The sequence below is a fragment of the Scomber scombrus genome, chromosome 14 (genome assembly GCF_963691925.1).
Source record: "Scomber scombrus chromosome 14, fScoSco1.1, whole genome shotgun sequence".
Lineage (NCBI taxonomy): Eukaryota > Metazoa > Chordata > Actinopteri > Scombriformes > Scombridae > Scomber > Scomber scombrus.
The window spans coordinates 19,031,501-19,055,060 of record NC_084983.1 but is presented as its reverse complement, the minus strand read 5'-3'; the positions used below and the strand labels follow the sequence as shown (position 1 = coordinate 19,055,060).

The 23,560-nt window shown below is 39.6% G+C and overlaps 1 protein-coding gene across 1 annotated transcript; it reads left to right on the top strand.

The window, feature by feature from the left end:
- The first annotated feature begins 8,697 nt into the window (after positions 1–8,697).
- On the top strand, positions 8,698–23,263 carry LOC133993958 (protein sprouty homolog 3). The gene is made up of 2 exons (XM_062433102.1): positions 8,698–9,043; positions 22,142–23,263. Exon 2 carries the CDS (start codon positions 22,228–22,230, stop codon positions 23,134–23,136), a length of 909 nt encoding a protein of 302 aa, XP_062289086.1. The 5' UTR covers positions 8,698–9,043; positions 22,142–22,227; the 3' UTR covers positions 23,137–23,263.
- Positions 23,264–23,560: the final 297 nt, after the last annotated feature.

Here is a 23,560-nt window from a genome sequence, read left to right as displayed (position 1 = left end):
TTCACCATCTTAGTAGAGCTGATGTTAAAGGGAATGTTTTGCAAGCATTTGGTCATCAACCTAAAATGTTGGGGGGAAAAAAGCCCCAAAGCAGATAATGGCAATAGATGGAAACAATTAATCCCAAGGGGTACAATGAATGTCTGCACCAGATTCCATGGAAATAATATCCAATGGTTGTTGAGAAACAACACCGCCCCCCACCACACACACCACCCTCAAAAACCCAAAATATCAACCTCAGATGCCACAGAAGTAAAGACAAATCAGGGGATCCCCAGTAGGCTACATCTTTCTGGGAACCATGTCTGTACTTAATTGCTAATCTATCTGGTAGATGGATACATACATATAAACTTGCCTTGTCACTGATGATACGGGAAAAAAGGTCCGTCCAATTAACTTAAGAATGAAGTACAGAAATAAGGGAAATGAAAACCACATTTTTTTCAGTGTATTTCATCCATATTGACCCTCTCCCCCTCACAGCCAAGCCTACCGACCCCTCCCTCACAGTAACTTGAGTTTCTCTTTAAAGAAATATGTACAGTAGCTTTCTATCTTGTGGTTGCGACCACCTTAATCATTGAAAAAAAACATTCCAGATGTTATAGCACATCATAACCAAAACTATTGATTAGTTTATATCAGTGTAAGATTAATTTTCCATTCATATTTTGATTGTAGTGATTTATAGTCAAGGTTGCCTAAAACTAGCATTACTGGTACTAAGTTTGGAATGAATGAATTGAAGTAGAGGTATGTTATATCTGTTATACATCACCACTTCTTTTGCTACAGATATAACAATGTCTTGGTTTGCAAGGCCCGGTTGAATGTCCAGGTTGCATCTCATCAGTCTGGATATTTTCAGTTTTCCACCAGTCATGGTAGTCATCACTCTCTACCTCACACTCTCTCTCTCTTCCCCCATCTCTCCGCCCTGCCAGGAAAGTGTTGACAGCTCTCATATTTCATCCATTTTGATGTAATTATGCTCCTCTACACACATTTGAAGCTTTCCATTCACATTTTATGGTGTGATGAAAGGCCGGTGTCAGTATTTCTCTCAGCTCTCAGTTTCTCCTGCTCAAACTTAACCTTTTACACATGAGGTATAATATCTAAATACCACCTCTCTCTTTTACTCTTTTACCCCACTTTGAGTATGATGACATACTCAGTGGTGCAAAATGTAAAGTTTAGTGGCATCTAATGGAACAGATTGGATATGTGTGCAACACTTGAAAGTAGGATTAATTAATTGTTGGTTTGCATCTGCAACGAGATTTGTTCACAATAAGAAAACTAGAAATTGCCAGCCGCTCGAAATGCCATCATCAGTATACTAATATACTCAGATTGATGTGCAGTGCAGCAGATATGATGTTTATCATGATGAGCAGAGGCTGATGGGAATGCCAATAATCTCTCACATATTTTAAACCAAAGTTTTCAGACTAATAAATTGTATTCTGTTCTGTCTTTGTGCTTACACAAAGCTTAACAGATAAAATAAACTTTTTAACTGTTTTCTGATATTCAATTCTTTACACAATACATCACGTTTCCCTATAAATAAATACAAGTTTTCAAACAAGTTTTCTGTTCCCGTAATAGTCAAAATTAATAGGAATGAAATTCAGGCTTACATGGCCACAACCCATTTTTAATTCTCTTTAACATGTAGCCTTTACTGTAGCACCACCCCTTAGGGCAAACCTTACACTTCATGTCCCTGACCATCTAAAACATTTTTTAGAATTTGTCTTTTTACCCCTAATTCCTCTTAACACTCATCCTACCAATATATTTCACATACAAGGACTACGGAATTGGGACCTCAACAATAAATAATATAAGAAACAACCATCATAGCAAAATATAAAATGTCTTTTCAAAACATTATTAAATATGTAGTTCATATTGTGGGGTGAAATACACTGCACCCTCTAATGTCCAATGTCTTTGTTTTTTAAGTCAGTCATCTGATTTTTCAAGGAAGCTCTTAATACATAATCTAAACCATCATTACATGTCTTTTTGTGTTAATCTTGTATTAAGTGGAAGGAAAGGTGTACCGAGTGACCTGCAGTGTATTGGTGCGTAACAAAGTTACACTGTAAGGGATACTGTAGGTTGTGAGCCTATAGAGAACCTCCTCCCTTTCTCTCTTTCTCTTTTAATGTCTCGGCTCTGGTTTATCTCACTTAATTCTATCTCCTGATCCATCCATCAGTGTCTCTCTTCGTCTCTCACACACCCCCCACACCCTCTTCCTCTCTCATCCTGTGCTTGTCTCACGGTGTTGCAACTCATTTTCACTCCCATCATCCTTTCCTTTCTCTTTCTCTCTCTCTCTCCCTTGATGACTGAGTGAATGAGTGGGTGAGTGAGTGAGTGTGGGCGAGTGGGCATAGCCGCTGATGCACTCCTGGTCATTAATAAAAGTTTTATACACAGTCAGGAAATGCATTTGAGCCCCCGTGGCTGGAGCTCCTCTCAGACACACAGGAAATGGGCGCTTGGCCGACAGCCAATCCTGCTATTTCAGGGGTTCGTCCGGAGCCAATCAAGCTGGGCCTGGTCAGTTAATGGATCAGTGGCTCTACTCTTCTCTACACCCAAATATCAGAAACAATTAGAAGGTGTGGGTAGGGGGGTGAGCAGAGCTGGAGCTTTATGAGGGGAAACTGAGCACCAGCTGAAAAGTGGTGAAAATACATGAGCCTAAGAATTAGCTGCATCTACCTGATAATAACAATACCTGTATGTGTTAGAACAGGGCTTGCATAATTAAAAATATTGTTGTAAGTTCCTGTCCCATCAAAAGTGAGATAATTAAACTTTGTCATGGAAAACTCATCAGACATAATTAAGTATTACATGTCTTAAAACAACTTTAATCTAGTATTTTTAACTGACTAAAGCTCATTAACAGGGTTATTATACCTTTTTATTTAGTTTTTCGATTTGCTTTTTTATTTCGGTTTAGTTTTAATTAGTTGAACAAGTGATTAAGTAGTTTTAGTTTAGTTTTTTATTTAGTTTTATTCTTAGTTTTAGTTTTTTAGGTATTAGGAGGAAAGCCTTGATTGGTAGAAGCTGAAAAGGATGAAATAACACTGAGGTAAGGTTTGCTGTGTTTGTGGTCTCCTGCTTCTCTGTGAGAACCTTGAAGGTAGACTTTCACATTAGTGGGATGTTTCCCTTTTAGCTGTATCCCACAAATGTTCCCATCACTTTTCATCACAACACTTTTACTTTTATCTACTAAGGAGTCGTAGTCAAAATATTCCCATCCCATATTGGGATGTGACGTTTTCTGCCTGGAACAACAACTCTTCTTTATAGAATATCATAAATTGTACGTTAAGCATTTTCTTCTTGTGCGTTATTTTTTCGCTGATAGTTCTAGTTTTAGTCTACCCTGCTCATTAGTGTAAGCTTAGAATTTTTTAGATTTTAGTGACTCCAACATGGTAGTATCAAAACATTTCCACAGCAGCAAAATCATTTTAATGTTGCCATCGTCACATAAAAATATACACATTGTAGCTTAAAAATAGTCTACATGAGCCCAAATTGCTGCTTGGCAATAATATTTAAGGAAGAAGTTTAATGGAATAGTTCAACATGTTGGGAAAGGCTCTTAGTTGCTTTGTGGCAGAGTTAGAGAAGAAGATACTACTGTCATATATCCATCAGCCCAATAACAGGTGAAATAGTGATACATAACCCCCCATAAAATGCTGATGGTCTCTTTTACAAGTGTGTTTTAGCATAGACTAAAGAAATGAGAGCTAGACTAGCTGGTCCCCCATTTCTCCAGTCTTTGTGGGAAACTAATCTGTATATATTTATATTATATCTTTACATCTAATTCTTCTCCTGAAAACCTCCAGGAAAAGTAGTGAGGATAATTTTCCCCTCACCCTCTGTCTGACTGTTCAGCCAGTCACTTCAGATAAAAGTATCCATCCATCCAGTGAAAGGGAAGAGGGTGCACGCACAAATGTGTGCAGAGTTGCTCACGTGAGACCCTGTAATGTGTTGTGTAAGTTGACACCCATGTGCTTCATGGGTGGGATGCCTCCTCCCAATCCAGCAGGCGTTTGTCACTGCAGCACAATGACACACAACCGTATACAGATAGACAATCACACACACACACAATACACAATACACAGGAAGAGTGCATCTAGAGTGGAGCGCCGGCAGAAATGAATGACTTTGTCAGCTGTATGCTGTTAACCAGGCCATTTGACATTGATCCTTCCCTGACCCAGAACATCTCTCCATCTCTCTCTCTCTCTCTCTCCATCTCTCTCTCACACACACACACACACACACACACACACACACACACACACACACACACACACACACACACACACACACACACACACACACACACACACACACACACACACACACACACACACACACACACACACACACACACACACACACATTTTAGGAATACATCACACAAGCAATGAATGTGTGAAGTGTATGTGCTTTGTTGTCTTTAACTTGCACGTTTTCCATGAAAAAAATCTTAGGAACAGAACTGCTTTGAGATAAATGTGTAACATCAGCAAGATGTTGAGTAGGTCTAATGTTAACCATGTTTACCATCTTACTTTAATGTGTTGCATGCTCACATTCGCTAATTAGCACTAGCACTAAACTATAGTTAAGGCTGATGGGGAAGCCATTGGTTTGCAGGTATTTGGTAAAAAACCAAAGCACTGGACAAATCAAAATTATGACCTGATGATGGCACAAATTTCAAGTTAACGGATCTCCAAAGTTATTACAATTTATGCTGAGGGGAACATGATTGTGTGCACAAAATTTGATGGCAATTCAATCGATAGTTGTCCAGACAAAGAACACTACAAAACCAAAAACTTGAACCTGCTGGTGGCGCTAGAAGAAAAGTCAGAGGCTCAACAAAGTCCTTAGGATTCATCGTCTGGGAACCACGAATGTCTGTTTTGTGCCAATTTCAACAGACTGACCAACATCAACATCAATAGAGCCATACTGCAAGAATGGCTGAACATTTTCAAGGTTAAAAGAAGTTGTACTTAAGCATGGCAAAGTTTAAATGAAATCAAAAACAGAAACAGTGTAGCTCATTTACGGTAATCATAATTATAACTTTAATTTTTCTGTAACACCCTGTGATTAATGACTAGGCAGCTATACACCACTGACGGATAACCACCTGATCTCAAATACCTAAGAAATATGATGTGATCTCATGGCATTTCTAAATATTACAAACTGACAAGGATCCCTGAATGCTCCATTAAACAACAGAACAACACAAATAACTGGACTGAGGAACGAAACATTGGTTGTGTCTTCCAAAGTAGAAAAAAATAAGGCTTCAGTTGTAGCAGCCTTTGAGGTGTTGTCATAACTTTTCATAATATGAAAAACTATCATTGCTTTTGAATTTGAGCTGTCTTTGTTAGCCATCAACCACACAGACTAAAAGTTAAGCTATATGTTTTGTAACTTTACTTACCTTTTACATCAATTACTACATGGATGGGTTTAAAAAAAAAATATGATTCATATTCAATAATCACATTTTCATTGTCTTTATGTCCCTTCAGTGCATCTCTCTATCAGCAATTTGTTTCATCTCAGATATTTTCCTCAACAGGAAACAGAGCTCCCCCCACCCCCATTAGGGACCAGTGTCTGGTTACCTTACTTTGTGTGTGTGTGTGTGTGTGTGTGTGTGTGTGTGTGTGTGTGTGTGTGTGTGTGTGTGTGTGTGTGTGTGTGTGTGTGTGTGTGTGTGTGTGTGTGTGTGTGCGCCTACACTAGTGTGTCTCGCTACAGCCCGGATGGTTGCAAGTTGCTGAGTAAGGGCACAGACCAAAAGAGACAAAAGCACATACACATATACACGCACATGCATAAGCATCCTCTCACACATACACAGACAAAGGAAGAGGTTCATATTACAGTCATGCAGCATATTGTCAGTGATGTCACTTATCCTTATGAAATGAATGACTGAATTTCTGGTCCCTCCCTTTTTCTACTCTAACTTTTCACCTCCTTCTTATCCGAAGATTCAGATTGACTTCATTGGCACGCCTCTAATTAAATCCAGTATTAAGTAGAATAATTAAGAATGCAAGAAAAATAAAGATATAGAAGTGATGTAGTGTGGTTTGAATTCAGCAATGAGATAGGAGTACAACTACATCTCTGGTATCTATCCTCTAAATCACTCCCTTGTTCACTCCCTCATTCGCTATTGCCAATATAATAAACACTCATTCTTGTACTCTCTAGTGAGCAGTAGAGGAAGGTTTCGGACGCTTATGCTTCACCAACACTTGGTTTCATCACTGACACGAGTACTGTCCAAGCCTCCAGACAAAGTAGCACTGTGCTGGAGACACATTTGGAAATGCAGGTCATGTGACGCTCACTGGACCACAGGAAGTCAGCTAGCTTAGTCAGATAAGGCATTAAATGCACATGCTGTGCAAACACTGAATCACTGAACCCTGAGGAGGCCTAAACATGTTTGATTCCCCTTTTTGCACTCAAAACTAATGTTGACATGTTTTATTAAAACTTCATCAATAAAATAATAAATAAAAAGGAAAGGAAAACCAGAGTTTGGGAAATATTAGTGCTCTGAAGGTAATGATACATCTTGTATCTAACCTGCAAACTGACACTAGTGTTGCACTTCTCCTCTGTGAATGTTTGTTTGGTGGTTTGTTAAAACAAGCTAAGGTGTACAGATAAGAAGCTAATGTGCGTTGTTGTTGGATTAAATAAATACATATGGATTAACATTGATCTGATTTGCTGAATAGAATAAATTACAAACATTACATTACAAGAGAACTTACAAAGTTCAGCTGTGTTGTTGCAAAATTAGAGAGTGCCATCATGAAACCAAAAAATATAAAACGTAGACTATTATAATTCCTTTTGGTTAATGATTTTTTTTTTCTTAGAAAAGGAGAACGCAAGACATATCGTGGAGAGGGAAGATATTTATACCGAAGCAGAAAAAAACAAGGACATTTTATTTGAGTCTGATTTGACTGAGTCTATTGGAATCAGAGCCTGCACACTCAAAGATAATATATAGCAAATACAAATATAATCAAGATTCTATTATAGACACTGCCACGATGCACTGAAGAAATGTGTTTATCTTGTCAATTAAACATGCTTGATCATATTTTTACAGGCTGAGAGTGTGTTCGACCCAACAAAAATGTGATTTACATAGTTTTTCTGGTTACATCTTCCATGCATTGTTCCATGCACCTCCAGCAGTGTTCTGTAGAGATGAATATGAAATAACCACTATGCAAAAACTAGTGTGCATATTATATGCTACAATACATTTGTCGTTTCACTGAAGCAGTTTCTGAGGGCAGTAGTGTTTATAAAGCACAAACTCCACAATAACTGGACACAAATAAAATGGTGGGAATATAGAGCAATAAAAGGAAAATAGGCAGTGATTTCAAGCACAGCTTGTGTTAACTTAATTGTTTAGTAACCAAGTAACTGGTTTGTTCATCTACTACCCCCACATGTAGTCGCTACATTGCTAAGTTTCTGTCACCACTCATTATGCAAGGTTCCACAAATTAGTTTTGCTGAGTATGAGCAAGGTTTCTTGTTCAGGAAGAAATGGATTTCCATTTTTCTATAAAAAAGAGTTGAATTGGATCCCATTGTATTGTATATGAGCCTAACATAAAACAAACTGGTCTGACCTGAAAAAAAAAAAATACATGAGAAAATTAAAATATCATTTTTAAGTAATCTGTTCATATAGTGTTACCCAAAAGGATCAACACTTGTTTTAGCAAGATACAGGCTTCTGCCCCGTCATGTTCATAGAGCAGAACTGAATTGAATTGAGTTCAATGATGGGAGAGGGTGGGGGTGGAGAGAGAGGAGTGACAGAGAGAGAGGAAGGGAGGAGGAGGGGTGACTGGTGTGTGTGTGTGTGTGTGTGTGTGTGTGTGTGTGTGTGTGTGTGTGTGTGTGTGTGTGTGTGTGTGTGTGTGTGTGTGTGTGTGTGTGTAAGAGAGAGAGAGAGAGAGAGAGAGAGACAGAGAGAAAGTGCATGCAGCTCTCAGTCATTCATCTCTTGGGGAGAGGAGAGGAAACTACAGCAGGACGGGGAAAGACATTTCTTTGAGAGGATAGAAAGAGAAAAAAAAAACTAGGTTCTGCATTCGATCTTTGACTTTGGAAGCCTCTCAGTCCAAACTCCATCTGCTGTTTTTTTTTTCATCATCATTTCCTTTTAAACCCCATAAATACTGCACGGTTGCAAGTATTTCACATCGCTCCTTCTACACTGCGAGGAGATAATTCCACCACTTCTCCTTCTGCAACAACGGACACTTTTCCCTCAGTTAACTGCTGATATAAGAATCACATGCAAAAACTTTGCCTGTTCTGTGACAGGATCCTTACATCACGAGCATCTTCAGCAACTTGAATGTCTTTACAACTCGGTCAGAGAGTCTGGAGCGCTTCGATGCGCCGTGCATAAAGGGATTGGTTGGTTTTTTGGGAGGTGGAGGAGGAGGTGACCTCAGGAGGACGCACCAGGATCAGAGCTCTCCTGCAAGAGCTCCGGGAAGAGGAGGAGGAGGAGGAAGAGGGTGCATCAGACTGAGATAGAGCATCCTCCCAGCCGTCTTTCTCCCTACTGCACACATCCTTACAACAACAGGGCTACAGTAATCTTATAGAGAGGGATATCATATAAGTATTTTAGCACAAAAACATCCTGCAGCACCAAAAAGAAAGATAAGGACGTCAAAAACGTACTGCATGAAGTAAAGTACAAGTAGGTCAAGATAAATTCACGACTGGTTTCCAACAACATACTAAAAGTAATTAAAAGGATATCATAGGAATATTGTAGAGATTTTTTCTCAGAGGCATACGCACGCACACACAGACAACCAGGACGCCCCAGCAAGCCACCGCAGAATGGATCTCCCACCAATCAGAGGTAAGCGTAAATTCATCCTGCTGCCATCCGATCTGCTAATGAACTATTGATGATTTGTGTGACCTTGGAATGAAAAAGTTCCATTTGATGATTGAAGAATTATTCATAAGGATTTTGCCACTTTGCAAACAGCCATTGCATCTTGAATTAGGACTTTATGTTAAGTTTTGAACTTAATATAAAGGCAGCAATTGGAGGGAGTCGACAGATTTCACTAAACCATATTGCTTTTGTCAGTTTTATTTCCATTTTTAGGGGGCTTCAGGTTAGGGCCAACTTTTGGTTGTGTTCCTCACTGTTAAATAAACATCCTGGTAAAGTCCACAGCCATTTATCTTCTTACAAAAGTAGCCAACATTTCTAATAAAATCTCATACAAGATATGGTATGAACACAGAACAGAAAAGTGCACAGAGAAGAGGTTTATTTATCAAACAGAGCAAGCAGGTAACTCCAGGTGAAAACTGTCACTTCCCAACTCCTCTTAAGCCACAGGCTAAAGATGAAAAGGAGGACAGAGGGTGTCTCCTAAATATCTGGTGAACAAATTCCCCATTTCCACTTTTTTGGATTTGTGTTCAATTATGCGGCTGGTGATTTGTTCAAATACATCAAATCTGATCGGATATGTTTCTGTTCCTGCCCTGTTTTCCATTTCCTGTCTTAGCTGTTGGGTTGGGTTACATTTTGATGTTTCTCTTTGATGATTTAAAGAAAATAATGAATCAATATCTCAGCTTCATCATGACACGTGTACACTAAACATCTGCTTCTCATCATTTTTACTTAGTATTTTCTATAGTTGAATGTTTCATTGTATGCTTGGGTCTGTGGATGGGTGATGTGTGCAAACTGTAACCTCTGGTGGACAGACTGATCTAAGTTATTGCTTTATTAGCAGTGAAGGTAAATTAAGTATGCCAACAAATTATTAGTCTGCATATTATAGGTTGCCTTAAGTTGTGTTTTTTTTTTAACCAACTTTTGAAGTAACTCTTAGTTGACTTTTAAGTGAAATCACTGACAGTATATTTCTGAATTGCAAACAGAACAGAGGGAAATAATCCTATTAACTGATTGTTAGGCTGCATATTAACATTGGTCTCAGTGTGTTTTAGAAGTTTGTGTGTGTGTGCGCATGTGTGTGTGTGTAACTGTGATGGGGACATGTGGGGTTGGGATTGATTGTCCTCAAGGTCGGATGCAGAATGTCAATACCCATCTCCGCTGGGGTGGGACTGGAGGGGCGGGTGGATGAGCAAATGATGGGGCGGACTGATGGGAGGGAGGGAGAGAAAGTGAATGGGATGAGATGAGTGGTAGCATCAGGCAGAGGGAATGACCAGGGATGGATGGATGGATGGGTGGAAGGGAGGGAGGGAGGGAGGGGACAGTATGTGTGGAAAAGAGGAATATGGCGGATAGATGAACGAACGATGAAATGGATGGATGACTAGATGGATGGAGAGAGAGAGAGAGAGTGAGGGAGGGGGTGAATGGAGACAGAGGGTTTTTATGTCCTAACAGTGGCTAATGCACTGACTCATGAACTACAAAACCCACAAACTTGTAGAAACAGAGAAAAAAGATTCACAGTAAAAACAACACAAACTCTCCATCAAATTTAGTATGACAGAAAAAAGGACAGTATGTCTTCTTTAAGGTATAAAAGCACAGTAGAGTACATATATACATTACCAGTCAAAATGTTGGATACACCTTCACATCCACTTTAATAAGAAAGTATATATATATATATAAAAATTATAATTTAACTTGGTAATTAACAGGATGAACAACCAGTATGGCTGAAAAGACAAAGAACAGCACCACCTACAGACACTCAAAATTTTATGTCGGCAGAGATTCTGAGAAAGATGATGCCATAGTGTTGCCCTCCCCGTTTGATTCACGGGTGATCTCTGGAAAATGCAGTAATGAGTATGAGAGGGCAGTGATTGTGCAAATGTTAAAAGGTGAAGTTCCGCCAAAAGTCAGTACATGTAATAAGAAAAAAACAAAAACACTGTATTAAAGTGAAAAGTGAAACTCCCAAACTTCTGTTTTTGAGAAAAATTTTAATTCATTGTTTTCCCATGGCAGATTAGTCTTATCTAGTGCTGAATGACCTACTTTATCATTTTTAAAAAAGAAGAAAAAAAAGATATATTTTGCCAGGACTTTGGTGGTAAAAACTGCAAATGGAAAAAAAGTTGTAAAAACTCAGAGTGCCAACTCATACAAAGATTTCTTTGCACATGGAGTAAGTTTTTAACGGTCAACAAAACCTGTCCAAGAACCAACTTTCTTGTGACTTTAGTTAGTCCTGGATCACTGACACAACTCCAGACAATGTAAGAGATGGGTCACGACTGTATTTAAGTAAGTGAGTAAGATTAATCCATATCATTTTTTAAAATTCCTATAACAGTGGCAATCTAAAGGCTATTATACAATCTCTTACAGTATTTCTCCTTAGTTATTTGTGAGACTGTCTTGAGAGAAAAAGCAACTACCCAACAATTATTTAGTTTTGACTTACAGCGGCAGGAGGAATTATAACTATTGTCCAGTGGGAGAAAAAGGGAAGAAATATTGTGATGTTTGTTATATAGCCACAAATTCTGCAAAGGGAGGAGAGGTTAGGGTGGGTGGTTGGGTCAACAAAACATCAAACTTCAAGAGATCACTGGCTTCCTGTTTCCTATCAATAGTCAACATTGGGTTCTTTTGACTGTAATCACGATCAATCCCATTTTATGCCTTTATTAGGTAGAGACAGCAGAAACATGACTAGAAACGAATAAGACACAACAAAATGTCCCACAGCCGACTCAAGCTGGGGACAACGTGATCGGCATCTTGTTTTAATCTGTCTTTTCCTAACTCTAATCAAGTTGCCTAACCTTACCCATTTACTAACCATACTGTAGTTGTAGTAGTCTCCATGTGCAGATATAGAAAAAACATTAACAGTGAACATACAAACACATCTGTTGAGTGCGTTATTTCTTAGCAAGGAGGAAAGTAATTGAACATAAAATTTAGACTGTTTCTCCCTAAACAAACTGAAGCAATTATGTTATAATTAACTGAAAACCCAGCACAGAGAGCCTGTGATATTAAAATCTTTCAATGAAAACACTATGAAGAAAAATCCTCTGAAAATACTACTTTAAAAGTTCAGAGTTTACATTAGTCCTTTGCTTTGAGCAGAGATAATTTCCTACCCATGATTGTACCAAACCAGGATTGATCTCAGGCAAACCTGATCGTATATGTTATATCTTACATCCTTGCTTTTCATTTATTCTAATTGGTCGAGTAGGTTGTTACATAAAATCTGGTGTTCTTCAATTTCAATACGTCTTCAGACAACTTCCTAAAATTACAACTTCCTCTCAACCTCTCTCCCATACGTTCCTCCTCTGTAGCTTGTTTTGACTTTTCCATTTTTATCCACGGTGTTCTGCATCTGGCTCCACCACTTTAATTTTTTATCCTTATTAGCATCACGATCCCTCACTCATTGACTGCCTCTTCCCTTCCTCCATCCCCACTTGTTCTCCCCACTCCACCCCCCCCTGCCTGGACTTGCTGGTCTGCAGTGTCTATTTCAGTCTTTCCGTTGGGGTCAGATTCGGCACATCCGGTATCTCATCCAGTTTATTGTCATTCAATCCTGCTGTGCTCCCGGAGGGCACCACGAGGAAGGCCCCTGGGTCTTAGTGCCTGACGGGCCACACACACACACACACACACACACACACACACACACACACACACACACACACACACACACACACACACACACACACACACACACACACACACACACACACACACACACACACACACACACACACACACACACACACAGGATCATACTAGGATCATTTACTCAAGTTGTTCTACGAGCTGTTAGCACATTATCCTCTCGCATATTTTGGATTAGATTCAGGCTTGAACATACGGATGTATTTTTAAAGCCGGAGGTGGAACTATGTAAAATAACAGTTTTGCGGTACTGAAAGAAGTCTTCATAGCACCACCTGTTCATAATGAATGTGATCCAACCCAGGCCTGAGTCATGCTGGGTCCAAACAATGTTCAGCATAAGTGGGTCAGACTGGGTCCTGTTGTTTTCCTGTGTTTTGCTCATGATTGGTCTCTTTTTGAGAAAAAAGAAATCATGCACATACGGTTTTGGTAGGTCTTCCACTCGTAATGCTGCTACTGCTTCTACATTTTAAATTTTACTTAAAGCTAGTACATGACAAACTAGTGGGAATAAAGTTAGGAAAACAAATGATAAAATACCAATAAACACATAACAATTAAGCCAACTATGAGTACACCTCATACATCGTGAGGATGTAGACTGAATATATATTTTCACTCTGCGTTTTATTTATTACATATTTCCATTTGCAACATACAAACACAAACTGGATTTACTATCTTGCTCCTCATCATTTCTCTCTCCCCATTAACTGACATCAAGCCTCTCTTATTGTGTCTCCTGTCTAATTTTGTCCTCACTGTTATTCCTACCTCTTTATTGCTAATAACTTATAATGTTAGAAATTAAAAGCTGTAATTCGTGAAGTCATCGTAACTCATTTGTCATGAGTGTATTTCAGGGTTTTATCTTGTTTGTCATATATTTATATATTTTAATTTTTCATTTATGGGAATAGGAAGGTGTGTCCAAACTTTCGACTGGTACTGAAGAGTTAAAATCTTTTTGGAGTAGTCACACATTGCATAGTTGCGACTGTGCAGGGGTAACTCGGATTAATAACCTCAGTATTTCTAAAAATCTTGGGTATGGCCTTTTCACTTTCAAAGTTGTTAAACTAACCGGCTTACTGAATGTACTGAGATTAAATTAATATTGATCTTCTCTGCTGATAAACAAGCAGAGTTCCTAAAATGTGTTGCTTTTAGCTTCTCGTTGGCTTATTCATTTACTGTATTGGTCACTGCTAAGATTCACTTTTCTTATTTCTTAACTTCTTCATGTATGGATACCATGTTTTGAACATTGGAGGAGGTGATGTATTCTTTGTTGGGAATAAGAGGAATGAAGAAGAAACAAAGGAGGCCAAAAATCAGAAAAGAGCAACAAAAGTGAGGGGAGTAAAGGACAGAATGGCAGGGAGGGGATGAAAATGGAGAGTGAAGGGAGGCGGTGAAGGTGATGTGAGGGGACGAGAGGGGTGAGAGGATAGGGGGGAGAAATGAGAGGAGGGGAGGACAGAGAAGAAAGAAGACAGGAAAGGAGAGGAGAGGGCAACCCCTCCTCATTCCAAGGCGAAGGGTCACTGCAGTCAGTTTTTAAATAGCCTGAAACCATGATGTCATTGGTGAGAGATGCAGTGATGCTCTGTCCATTAAACTCCATCGACCATCAGCAGGTCGTGTCCAGACTCAGCGGAAGTAAAACAGTCAGTGGGCAGACAAGGGCCCAGCACTGATAAGTTTCTTTTTGCTTCTGACATCAGTTTTTTTTTTTTTTTTTTTAAATCTGAACGGTTCTTACAGCACAGATTTATTAAATTCTGACACTACCAGGATGAAAAGCTTAAGTTTTTAGCAATTGTTACTCAAACAGCAGGAAATCGCACATTTCTCATGAGTATTAATGGTAGCTGGATGCTGTAAGTAGGATTGAGTCAAAATAGAACAGAGTAAAAAATGTCACCCAGTGCATTGGCGGGGCTCACTGATATGTTTTAATTGTTTTAGCACAACGTTGAGGTCTACAGCATAGAGGAATATCAATCTTTAGATACACACGCAATACTTATTAGCGTTTTTCACCATACAGGTTCATAGCTCTGAGGACTCTGGTACATAATCTGCTATCATTTGTTTGAGAGGTAGGGGTTTTGGAGGGATAATATGCCTCAATATGCACAAACTATGTTTGTGACTTGACACATAAAAATAGAGTGTCACAGGTCAAAGTATTTACTGCTCCATGAAGGTGCCCAAAGAAGTTATTCATATGTGACTCATTAAAGACACTGGTTTTGCATGTTCTAACGTATTAACGACAAATTATACACAGTTTTCACTATTTCCCAAACTGCATTGTAAGTCTGATTTCTAGATTTCAGGATGAAAATGGTTTTAATTTGTGTATGCAAGGATAATTAACTTGCAGAAATTTTAAAATTGCTTGGACAGCAACATAAAGTTTGTCACCTTAGCACTGCAGCTACTTAAAGAGTGTTGATCACCTGTAACCACACCCAGCAGTGATGTCACAGAGTCCTGGACGACACCTGTTCAAGCAATGCAAGGTTTGTGGAGGTCAGCAAGAACAAGATTTTCATAGGTTGTTAAGTTAGTCTTTAAAGGGACCACTTTGAAAACTCTCTGGTGCAGTGCATTGTGTATTGACCACATCCGAACACTGATAGCTACCAAACAACTTTGCCAGAAGACCAATAATAAGCTAATGGATGCTTCAAAATACTAAACTCACTCACTACTTTGGATTCAAAAAAGTGGCCAAATGATTTTGCAACATTGCCTTTTTAAAAACTACAACTATCTGGTGTCTCTCAGCTAGACTAAAAAAAGTGATGGGTTTTATGTTTCTGGTTTATTTGAAAGATATAATAGTTAGCATTAACAGTGATAGCTGGAAAGAAAAATAAAAGCACTTTAAGAAATTCAAACTCAGTACCTAAATTTAAATGACAAGAGATTGCTGGAAGTGCAACGCTGAAATTCAATGAGCCTAAAAGTGGAAATTATGTTAAAAAAATGTATATTAATACATTAAACCAAATATTTAAGAACTATTTGAATTCCTAACTTATATAGCTTGTTTTTATGCGTTTTCATTCAGTTACACTGCAGACAGAAGCTTAATATGAAACCTGGCAGTGTAACTGGTGATTGCCAAGCAGAGTGCATTCAGTGTGTGTTTTTGTAGAAAAGAGTGATGAGAGCATGAGTGTGTGGGTATGCATGTGTGTCCGTCCCAGGACAGAGTCTCACTACTGATACTCCCCCAGCACAGAGGTCTATCCTCAGGTTACCACTAACGGTCTCTTGAAACACCAGCTCACTGTGACTGTTTCTCTCTGGTTTGCTCAACATTCATTTTATATTTTACACAAGCCATGGTTTGGAAATTCATCATAGAGAAAAGATAAATGTACAACAAACAAATTACGTATTTGTGACACTAATTCTGTCAAACTCTTCTAAATTCTCTCTGTCTGTCACTAATACATTATACCATATACTACTTTATTGTTCCCTCATAATGTGATTGAGTACCAGTTTGAGACAGAGAAAGAGACTTAGAGGATGGATAGAAGCCTCTCCCATCCTCTTTCCTCTCCTCCTCTGAGCCAGATGGATTATCTACTAAATAAAACACTCATTGTGCTGCCGGCTGTGTTGGTTCAGTGTTAGCCATAAACCTGCATCAAGTTTCCCTTGAATGTCCGTTGCATTTGTGGGAACATCAATGATGAGCGGAGCGTGTGGTCCAAATATAAAAAGGATATGGAAATACAGGAAGGGCCAAAACAAAAAGATCAATTTCCAGGTGTAACTCAGAAGTGGAGATTTTAAAACACCAAGAAAGACATTTACAAAATGTATCAGTATCATATTGATATTGCTATAATCTGGCTACTTTTACAACATCCTTTTATGACAGTATACATTATAAAAGTAAGTCAGTAACAATGGTAACTGAATTGAGGCCAGTTTAGTTTTTTTCGATTTTTGTGAGGAAAAATATATGTCCTCATCCATGGTGTGTTTCTAAATCCTATTAAAAGGATAAGTTCACAATTATTCAGTCTGTCCTTAAACAATAGTTAGGTGCCCAAATGAACATTGGATAATTTATTTACTTTTTATTGTTGTAATTATTCCTCTTGTTCCTACCTACCATTAAGAGATCACTTCGTAATGCACTTTCAAATGTACTTAAAAGTTTATCTGATGATAACAATGATGATTGAATGAACAATGATGAAGATGAGGCTTCAGCTGTCTAATCAAAATCTTCCAAAGTTACTGTCATTTTAGTGCCAAATTCCATCTTTTTTGTTATTATCTTTCCACTGCAGCTTAACAGGAAAACACTGTCTATTGAGACACAAAGAGATACATTTTTACAAGAAGATATCCACTTTGACTAACTCTGATGATTGAAGACTCACGCCATCTGGAGATAAACATTTCCATTCTTAGATTTTGTCCTCCTTCACTTACATTGTAAAAACAGTTGTAGGGGATATTTTAATGGTCACAGTATGAACAAGAAAAAAAGATTACAGCAAGCAAAACCTGCTACAATATTAATTTGGACATGTTGTTTTAAGACAGACTCGAAAAATTGTGAACCTGTCCTTTAAGTGGACGGTTAAAATAGCAAGACTAAATAAATATGGACTTGTTTATTATAAAACTACACCACCACACATTGAAACACTTGGCACAGAATAAACCCAAACTCAATGTCAGGTCTGTTTGTTTTTTCACTTCTGGGAAACACAGAGTTCTAAAACCACACTGGCCCTTTTTGACTATTTCTGAAAGTTTTGCAGTATGTGATGGTTTAATCAGACAAAATATCTGCTCTGTGGTCTGCCTCCTGTGGCTCCTTCTACGGGAAGATGTGTCCATGGAAATCATGTTTGGGAAGTCAGCTACCCAGAATCCTCACACAATCACATACGCATTAACACACATGTAACACACACATACACACATCCCCTTAGCTCCACTTGTAATGTGAGATGGGAGGGTGCAGCCCATCCCACCCTCCAACATCATCAAACACACACACACACCTCATCCCAGCTGTTGTTGCCAGAGGATTGATAACAGACCCTCCCCAGCACAGACATCCAGACAGATTGAGCATCACTACACAAAACAACTGTAGCCCTCGGTGTAGCCAATCAGTGTAGAATCAGGTCATGTGCTGACACAGACACCAGAGACATTGAGACAGACTTTATTTTTTCCTCCCTATGTCTGCTAGAAATATGGTTTAAAAAATAAAATTGGAAAATAAATTGGCATCTTTATCTATGTATATCCCTGCAAGGAAATATTTCATCATGATTTAAGCTGACATTTGACTGAATGTTTCTTTCAGCCTGCAATTAATGATTATTTTAAATATCAATTAATGTGATGGTTCTTTTCTTTGATTAATCAATTAATGTGCATGTTCCTAGAGCTCAAGATGATAGCTTGTTTTGTCCACTTAACAGTCTAAACCCCAAAGAAATTCAATTTATACATTTCATTTGTATCATTTTGATCAGCATTTCATAAGATGGAACCATTTTTAAAAGACTTGACTGTTAGTCATTTTCTGTAGATCTGATCATTTCAACACTAGTCTGTTTGAAATTGAGATTGAAGGGATGGTCCACTACATTTATACACTGGAGGACGGCACTTTCTCTAACTTTTTCACATGACTTGCAGTATTTGTGTCACATTGGGGATTGGCACTGGTTGGCTCAACCAGTAAGTAAATATGAGGTCATGGTAATGGACGGCAGGCCTCTTGTTTTTAACAATTAGATGGGCTGATAGGCGGGCAGAGTATGAGCGAGCTGCAGCCACCGCTCTGCCTGATGAGATTAGTCACCAGAACTTCTCCTCTTTCCTCGGACTAATTTGAAAATGCATCCTCATCTAACCAACCTGGGCCTCCTTATCTGCCGCTTTATGGCTGGACCTCTGTAAGGAAGGGACTGAGTGATAGATACAGAGAGGCTGGAGGATAAAGAGCCAGAATTTTTTCAAATGTCTCTCCTTGGAAAGCCTGGAGGACAGGAAGTTGTTTTTGTTTTTTTGTTTTTTTTGTTTTTGTTGTATTTTTGTTTTTGCATGCTAATCACCTCTCCTTCCTTCCCTCCCAATGATGGATTACCATTCTTTGGTTTCATCCACCTCCCCCATCCCCTCCTCTGTTTTCTCTTCTCTTATTGCTTTCACACTGCATTTCCAGAGGCCACTGGTCTTTTTCTACTTTCGAACCAAACTGTTTTCATAATTGGACCTAAACTGGGCAATACTTAATTTTTTTTATAATTTACTGACTTGCTTAAAGTCTTAATTTAATATTTAAAGACTTTTGTAAAATTTGATGTAATAAGTACTAGTTGAAAATCAATTTGTTTGTAGCAGAAACTTTACCATGACATACAATATATTGATATCGAAAAAACTATTAAAATCACTGGGCTCACAACACCTTTGCAGGAGAATAATTCAAGCTTACAAGAAAGAGATATATATTTTTTTTTAGAGCAAGCAGAAAAACACCTGGTCTAAAGGTTGGCTTTTGGTCAAAACAAACAGGTTCATATTCCTGTACGTGTTGACCAACCATGTGTGAAGGTAAAAGTATGTATTCTGACAACCACAGTTGAAGGCAGGGTGAAAAACCAGAGACACAATTATTCTTCAGATATGGGAATAGTGGGCTGAACTTTGACAGTCTTTGCTCTAAGGCATTAATAATGTTACACTTGGTTTTACTCACAAAAAACGAAATTGTGATGATAAAAAAATTGAGAATGAGAACTTGAAGAGAAGTTCAGGGTTTCAGATGTTGTTCAAGAGCCGACAAGCACTGTGGTGGACGCATACTGATGAATGGTCACAACACTGAATTGCTTAAACCATATACTCCTGAACAGAAAAGTCAATAAAATAGAAGATATTTAACGTTTTTTTTTTGTTTTGTTCTGGCAGCTCAGTGTAGATCTGAACTGCAGGAAAACAGATGAGGTCAGGAAACTTTTGATACATTAACAGTGTTTTTAGAATGAATTTGGATTCGCGTGAACGCGGCCCAAAGATGGTCATTTGCTGCTGCTACTCCTCTATCTAATCTCATGATCTGAGTTGCTTTAAATGCATTTCCATTTGGCCTCATTACTCTCCGAGAGGACCCGCCCAATGTGAGGAGCGAGCCAGTCATCTCTTCCCCTTGGCCACTTGGCAAGACTGCAGCATCTTTGCGTGTGTGTTGCTTAGCGTGCATGAGTGTGTGTATGTATATGAGTGTACAGTATTTGTACATGCTGGTTGAAGATCCTTTCTCCTGTTTTTAACATACATATACAAAGAAACATGTTCCTTCCAAAAGCTAGTGGCAGATATCACAACAGAGTTAGTTTTTTCTTTTACCCCAGAGTTCTGTCTTTTCATTCAGGGCTCATCCGATGTCCGACCAGGGAATCAAATCAGCTGCATATGCATTCAGCTACACTCGGATGCTTTATTTAATTTAGCCTCTTTTGCTCATGCATTTACTGCACTTGTAAGCAAATTTATAATACCTTTTAAACATTTATGGTAAATGGTAAATGGACTGCTTTTATCCAAAGCACTTTACAATTTGCGTCTCATCAAGCCATTCACACACTCCAATGGCACTGAGCTACCATGCAAAGCTCTGGACTAACCATTGTGAGCTTGGTCCACAACGGTTAGCAGCACTTGTGGTCTTGTTTTGCTAAAGGACACTGACATGTGGACAGGAGGAACCAGGGATTGAACCCATTAACCTGAGCAACAGTTTAGTCTTACTCAGTACCCTGTTTTACCCAGCATTACAATCCCTCCCTATGTAGATATAAAGGACTCATTCTAAGGTGCACACATATCCCTATTTAAGGATCAGTTTCCCCAATTTACATAGATATATTTTTCTCCTTACCCTAACTAGTGTATGCAGAAACTACTACTATGAAAACATTTATTTTTATTCTCTTTTTACAAACATTTGGGTCAGTGAGATTAATACCTTCCCAGATAAACTAGAGAAACTAACCCATTCAAAAGGAAGCAAAACTATTAATGCAAAAACACAGTTTGTTGCTTTAACTCAACCTGTGTCTGCACTGTTACTCTACAGTCAGTCTAACTGCTCGGCCTCACTACCAGCCTCTCTGTCTGCAGGTGGGTTTCCTCTGTGGCAGCAGCAGCTGTGTTCAACAGATGCTAAATTACAGTGTGGACCTCATGGCTGTATCTTTCTGGCTCTGGCAGGCTAATAATAGCGTAAGCCTGAGCAGTGGAGAACCTCAGCGGTCATGATGACATGGCTGATGGTTTTGTGGAGGCTGTGCTGCTAAACTCCATCTTTGATCAAGTGCTGCTTAACTATTTGGAGTAATATGTTGGCTGCTTCTGTTGTATGCAGTGCTGTGCCTCCTATCTGCCAGTAATTGAGGTACAATTAATTTGTTTTTGTTTGCTTTTTCATTAATAGTTGATTTTATATTTAACCTTTTACTTCACTTAATTTATTTTCTGAAAGCGCAAGACTTTTTTTTTCCACGGCAAAAAATCATTATACCCATGATTATAACGACGAAGTACACATACATAATTGTTATTTGGTAGGATGCTATAATATTTGACTAAACTACTTTTGTGACCTGTGCCCTGTTTCGATTAGATTTCTTTGCTTGTTTGAAGCAAAGTAAACTTTTAAGTGAAAAACCTCTATGATACCGAGCAGTATTTGTGTGGTATGTTTCCAAAGCTCTTCTGTCAATCAAACACTGGGAAAGACTATGATTTCTTCACTGGGTTTTCTGCTACTTTTCTGCTGCTACTAATTTGCTACTCTTCTGTATTTATATAGTGGTAAACTGAATACAGTATGGTTTTGGACTGCTGGTCAGGCAAAACAAGCAATTTTAAGATGTTGCCTTATGCTCTGGGAAATATCCCCACAATTTTATGACATTTTATAGACTATATGGTTATATATTGTGGTTTTACAATATGTAGTCTGGATTTGCAGCTTGGCATTATCTGAGGGAATCTGGAATACATTTCCTCACTGCTTTAACCTCACAATGACATTAAAAGGCTTGTAACTGCAAGATTGGCAAAGTTTCAAACAGCCCGAGTCGTGCTAGCTGCCATAAAGTGAATACATTTTGCGTTTGGCTGTGTATTAAGCTTGTCTGATAAATGAATATTATCATTGTCTGGAGTGCTACTGGGGTGGAACCATCAAGTTCAATTTAGTATTACAAACCAGTCATTGTGTTTTTCTCTATGTGTTTACAGGTTTATCTGATGTGCCGTGAGCATTGGGAGCACCTTGCCCCAGCCCCGGCCTGCAGCCTTGGTGCCACCCGGCTTGGCTCACCAGGATGGACCCTGCTCATTCCCTCAGGATGGACGGGCTGGACCTCCAGCAGGTCCCAGTGCTGTCACTCGACCAGATCCGTGCCATCCGGGCCAACAATGACTATGTGGAGCGGCCCGTGATACCGGAACCCGCATCCCAGTCTGTATTTTTTTATCCTCATGATGACCGTCATGGAATATACCCTCACCACCCCCAGACTTCCCTCCACTCTGCCATGCCCCGCAGCCAAAGTCAGCAGCAGCATGCACACCTGTCCCACCTGAGCCGTTCCAGTACCATAAGCTCCTCCATGTCTCGGACCAGTGCCACCTCAGACCAGAGGCTACTGGCAGGCCTGACACCATCTCACTCTGGCTTAGGTTCGGTGGTTCGTTCTCAACCTAAAGGAGAACTCAAGCCCGATGCCTCCCTGAGTAAAGGCCTGGCGGAGGACGAGGCTGAGCTGGGCCTTCATCTGTTCATCTGTGAGCAGTGTGGTCGCTGTAAGTGCCAAGAGTGCTGTGCCCCACGTCGCCTGCCTTCCTGCTGGGCCTGTGGACAGCGCTGTCTGTGCTCTGCTGAGAGTGCCGTGGAGTATGGCACCTGCCTGTGCTGTGTTAAAGGTCTGTTCTACCACTGTTCCGCCCAGGATGACGAGGATAACTGCGCTGACCGGCCGTGCTCCTGTGCTCCAGCCCATGCCTGTGCCCGCTGGGGCACCATGGGGCTATTGGCACTCTGCCTGCCCTGCCTCTGCTGCTACCCCCCTGCCAGGCTGTGCCTTGCCCTGTGCCAGTGTGCCCATGACCGTGCCACGCGCCCCGGCTGCAGGTGCAGCAACACCAACACTGTGTGCCGCAAGATCTCTGCCTCCAACCCCAACCCTGGTCATCCCTCGCTCCGTAGCAAGGCCCTGGAGAAGCCGTTATGACAGGCCTGGATGGGGGCCAGATAAATCAGTTTCCCCTTAGCCGTCGCCAAAGCAACGCTGTCGCCAATCAACAGTGCCACAGCTGACATTGTGACGACAATGCCATTGTAACCCCTACCTACATACGACAAGCCAACCAACCAACCATGAAGTGTTCACTTAATGTACCTTGTATTTACTTCTTCTCCAGCTCAGGAGGGACCAAAGCTTTACTGTGCCTGTTAATGTTGGAAACGTAATTCCTAAAAACAAAAACTCATCCTGAAGAAGATGAAGCTGATGTGCAAGACTTCCAGACAGAAATCACCTTTCTCCACCTTCTTTGGTGTAATCTGGACAGTTAAAATCTATTTATTGTTGTACCTCCTTCCCACCGAGCCTCTGCAAAGAGAACACACAGAGCACAGAGATGGGCAGTGGACCA

Excerpts from the sequence above, each read along its gene's own strand:
- LOC133993958 (XM_062433102.1), top strand. The coding sequence starts at position 22,228 with ATGGACCCTGCTCATTCCCTCAGGATGGACGGGCTGGACCTCCAGCAG.